This window comes from Primulina huaijiensis, chromosome 9 (genome assembly GCF_012295235.1).
Source record: "Primulina huaijiensis isolate GDHJ02 chromosome 9, ASM1229523v2, whole genome shotgun sequence".
NCBI lineage: Eukaryota > Viridiplantae > Streptophyta > Magnoliopsida > Lamiales > Gesneriaceae > Primulina > Primulina huaijiensis.
In genome coordinates this window covers 17,835,885-17,840,658 of record NC_133314.1, presented here as the reverse complement: position 1 = coordinate 17,840,658, position 4,774 = coordinate 17,835,885, and the positions used below count along the sequence as shown (strand labels likewise).

General features: G+C 35.8%; 1 protein-coding gene across 1 annotated transcript; it reads right to left on the bottom strand.

Moving 5' to 3' along the window:
* Positions 1 to 274: 274 nt before the first annotated feature.
* LOC140984861 (ferric reduction oxidase 7, chloroplastic-like) lies at positions 275 to 4,489 on the bottom strand. Its single transcript, XM_073452532.1, has 9 exons — positions 4,218 to 4,489; positions 4,021 to 4,114; positions 3,645 to 3,842; positions 2,629 to 2,863; positions 1,903 to 2,230; positions 1,531 to 1,807; positions 1,192 to 1,447; positions 673 to 1,099; positions 275 to 576 (listed from the first exon to the last, which is right to left on the bottom strand). The coding sequence occupies exons 1-9, from the start codon at positions 4,447 to 4,449 to the stop codon at positions 407 to 409; spliced, it is 2,217 nt and encodes a 738-aa protein (XP_073308633.1). The 5' UTR covers positions 4,450 to 4,489; the 3' UTR covers positions 275 to 406.
* Positions 4,490 to 4,774: the final 285 nt, after the last annotated feature.

The window sequence follows — 4,774 nt, the reverse complement described above, 5'->3', positions numbered from 1 at the left end:
AGTGAAGAAGATCAAGATTCAGACTTACTGTTGTATTACGAACGCTACCGAACTATTGTTATATTGATGTAATTGTTGGTACCTTGTTAGTTTTATTTGTAATCTACTATCTCCTGAAGATGTCTAGTATATTTGTACAATAACTCTTTTTACCTATTTAATAAATGGTTACTTCATTAACATAATAATAATAATAATAATTGATTAAGTCAGCTGGTTTGATGTAACCAAACTTAGGCAAATCCTCGATAACAACATACCAAAGGGATCAGGATGCTCCGTAGAAGCTAACATTCCATTAGTATACACAATCATATAATATCAAGTATGCACAAGTAACATCCTTTCTATCCGAAATTTCGAGCTTAGGATTAAAGCATTTCAGGCTTATTGTTCACTATGGTAGCTAGAGATCAAAGCTGTGGCTATTGAAATGGAAAATGGCATCATTTCCTCTCCTCTTGAGATTTTGTGTCCTGCACTCTTTGGCAACACTGGTCTGAAGTGATGGAGGGCCACATACGATGACGCCTATATCAACGTTCCCCCAACGATCAGACATCGATTCAAAAACATCTGCATAGCAAAACCAAAAAAAACAAATTTAGTAGAGGTTGAAATCTTTCTTTCTTCTTCATCAATAAATGAATATTGAATGCTAAATGAATGTACCTCTGAAGTCTGGTCTCTGACCATACCGGATGGCGGTAGAGTATTGTTCTTGAACAGATTTCTTGTTAAGTTTCGGTTTGGTTTGTTGTAAATTACCATTTTCACTGGTGTCCACGTATTCGTTGATACCTGTTTTTCTCTCCCAGATATGCCATAAACAAATCACAAGACCACCAAAAATTAGCGTACTGACCACCATGCACGCTAGAAAGAGAAGCCCTTTATACCACCAGTAGGAAACATTGTAAGGATTAATGTACAAAATATCTAACAAGGTCACGGTTATAATGAAACCGATTGTAGATGCCACAACATATGTCCCTGACCATATTATGTTTCCAGTGCCAACTAGAACAGATATTCCACGATGCTTGGAGGCCGTGAAAGTGGAAGAGTTGACAGGTTCTATAATCTTACTACCCTCTTCCTGCAATGGATAGATTGTTTTCAAGATTGAATGAGTCGAAGTTTCAGGTTTGAAAATATGTAAGTTATGAACTTGAGGATAGCTGTCGTTACCAATGAAGGTTCTGATTCTCGCGTAACATAGGTTAGAATCTCAAGATTCAGCGAATCGGAGAAATCTGGACAGATGGACTCCATGTCAACGGTCTGAAGAAGGGGGAGCTCGTTTGATGTTTTCACTGCCCAAATTATCACTATATTCTTGGGCAGACACGGTGTTCCCTCGTTGATACGGTGAAGAACATCGCTCAAGATTGCCAAAAAAGGCGAAATTCCTATACCGCCTGCTACTAATACGAGGTTCTCATACCTAAGAGCAAAATGCAAGGCAAATCAATCAAAAGAAACTCTATTATTCTTTGTGATTCGGAAATGATAAGTTAGAGTGCATACGTCAAGTGGTGTGATGATTCATGACCATAAGGCCCCTCTACAGAAACCGTTAGTCTAGAACTTGATTGTAACAGTGGCTCTATTTCAGATTCTTTTTCATCATCAGTTGGAATTCGTCCCTCAAGTTTCGCAGTCCAATCCCCTAAAACCTTTATCAATATTGCAAGATGATTTTTTCCATCACGAGGACTAGAGGATACACTGAAAGGATGCCACTGGAGCCAAGATAACTCTCGAACTTGTAGAAAAATCCAGCTAAGAGCATTGTAGTGTAGATCTGCACTTGTGCATATTAAAAGGGTATAAACAATTACATATTGTTCCCATGAAGCATATTTAATGAGATAGCACTTTAATAGATACTCATATTACTTGCTGGTTTGGAAAGCACAAGTTCCAGAGTTCCACAAGGGAAGGACCTAGCCGATAGCACGTCAACTGTCCTTCGAGACTGAAAGAATCTAAGAAACCGATCGAGCATGAAGAGGAATATGGCACCGGCAGCAAAAGAGAAAATGAAATCTCCCACGTGCAGCGCCAAGAAGACAACGAAGACCACGTATAATTGGTGGGTGTAGAAGAACAACTCAAAATTTATCCGCCTCACTCCAGGTAGTGATGTTATCCACATACACAGACCAGCTAAAAGGCTTATCACTCCCGCAAGATTGGCTACACCAACATTTTTCCACTCCAAAAGCTGTATGGAACAGGAAGGATCAAAATTGATACTCCTATAATGCCTAAAAGAATGGTTAAAGCGCACAAGACACTGTGTACTTTGCTAGAAATAAATATAGAAAATTCTCACTTATCAGTTTCACATTGCAATGAATTCTAGACTACAGAAAGCTATGACTTGACTATACAATTTTCTTTTTTATTTGATTTTTGACTAATCATGTACTTGCATCCGAGACATATCCACCTTAATAATGAGCATTTAGAAGTAATGCCCTCCCAATTTTTAGAAATGTTCCAGAATGGAGCGTCACAAAATCAACAGATTCGGAAAACAAACACAACTCAAGATGCCATGCTGAAACATAACAAATGTATATGTATCAAAATGGGAGATAAAATAGCACGAAGACTCACTTTATGGATGAGGTGGCCTTCGATGGACCATCCGATCATATAGAATATGCCATGGAGAGTAAACAGGAACATCGTAAGATGTCCTAGCCAAACATGATATCTTGTTGCATGCTCAAATGGGATATCTACGAGTCTAAGAAGTATCGATCCCCTTGCAACGGGGAGGAACAAAAAGATCAAGCTAAACAATCCAATCAACCCTAAGCGGAGGCCAGTATGTTTCAGCATCCAGGCACTGAAATAACGTTAAGTTAAAATGGGTACACATGGCAAAAAGAACATATCTTCGACTTCTTGTACATACAGAGTATTACCATTTATCTACAGAAAGTTTCATTCAGTAGAAGTAGAATTTCCTGTATGAGATTGTCATATTTTTAGTCTTATGTAACAATCAATTTTAGTTCAATGCAAAAATGTTATATACATATACATATATATTCTAAAGTAGTACTTTCCCAGTTTAGAATCGATATTTCAGAAGAGTGATTAAAGAGAAAAACAATATACTTATATAGATGCTACATTGATGCTACATTTTACATGTGAGATAAAATATGATCATATCCTGAAACAGATTATATTGAAGTTTGGCAAAAGATCGCAATATAGCACAACTAAGGTTATGTTGGATTGATGGATTTCAAATTCATAGGTTTCAAATATATTCAATTGTATTTTTATTGTGCAGAGAATTAAGATCATAAACTTCTAATTTGTCCCTTACATGTTCATACAATATTTCATGTTAATTATGATGAATTTCAAGTTCTCTTCAATAGTTTCATTTGAAATTAATTCTATTTTATATTATTAATGTATAAATAAGTAAGATGTTAATTTAAAATTCGATTTATTGTTTAGTTGTAAACAATAAAATTATAATCGAATTTCATCACTTCAAATGCACCTAAAAGCAACATTTTATGGAGAACTCGAAAAACAAAGTTTCGTTTCTCATACGGAAAGGATCGGAAAATGACACCGAGCTAGGGAGAGTGAAGTTGAATGTTTACCACTTTTCTTTGGAAGGCAAATCCAACAAGGCTAAAAGATTGAGGTTGTTGGATGTTTCTTTACAAAATGCCCAGATGACATATGTAATAAAGATAACAATTCCGATACTCTCCGCTGCCGAAACAACCCCAAATGGTCCTTGGACGAAAAGAGGGAATGTCTTCAAGCGGAAGCCTGGGTATCTTGAAGCTTTTTTCCTATTGAACAAACTCAATCAGATTGTATAGGAAAGACACTAATTTCTATAGAACTTCATCAGTGACAACTGTATCCACAAATTAACGATCTTTTTAGCCAATTCCTCACTTGCATGAAGGTAAAAAAACTGAGTTCCATTCGCATCAAGGATAAGCGTTTTCGTTTAAAGCTACGTACCCATGGCTTTGCTCTTCCCCGGAGATGCTAAGATATGCAAAGGCAAGAAACGCCATCAAAAGAATAGGAGCACTAAACAGCATGAATATGCTTCCTGCACGTTATAGCATATAATTCTAAGATATCCAAACTCTACAATTAATGACCACAAAAAAAAATGACAAAAAAATTAGTCAAGTTTAGAACAAGCAGGCAACCTGTGACACCAAATAGAGTTCCATCTGTAGCCAGAATCCATTTTTCAAGCAAACCACTCACGAAATCAGATGGAAACATAAAAACGAAAGCAGCCCATGTGATAAAGATCACCCACATTACCACTCTTAGGCTCCACTTCACTGATGAAATGAAAAATGGCGTTTTCTTGGAAACATTAACGAGACCTTCTTTCTGGAGCAGAAGAGTTTCATTGGCCGGGTGTTCATCCATTTTGGCTAAAGCAATAAAGTGAACCAGTTAATACTGCTTCTGTGAGTTGTAGGCTTAAATAGATTTTTGAACAATGACAAGACATATGTATATGTATGTGTGTGTATATCTATTATATATATAAATATGTGATTTTATATGTGAATTTTCATTTTTCCCCTTATTAATTGTTTGCTTTACATTAATTGTTTACTTTAAATGTGTCTTTTCATTCTCTTTATTCATATTTTAAATATGTGTGTTTATTAATATTTAATTTTTTATGTCTATCATCATTATAATATGTTATTTTTATCCAATGATATCTTTTCATTATGTAAATTAG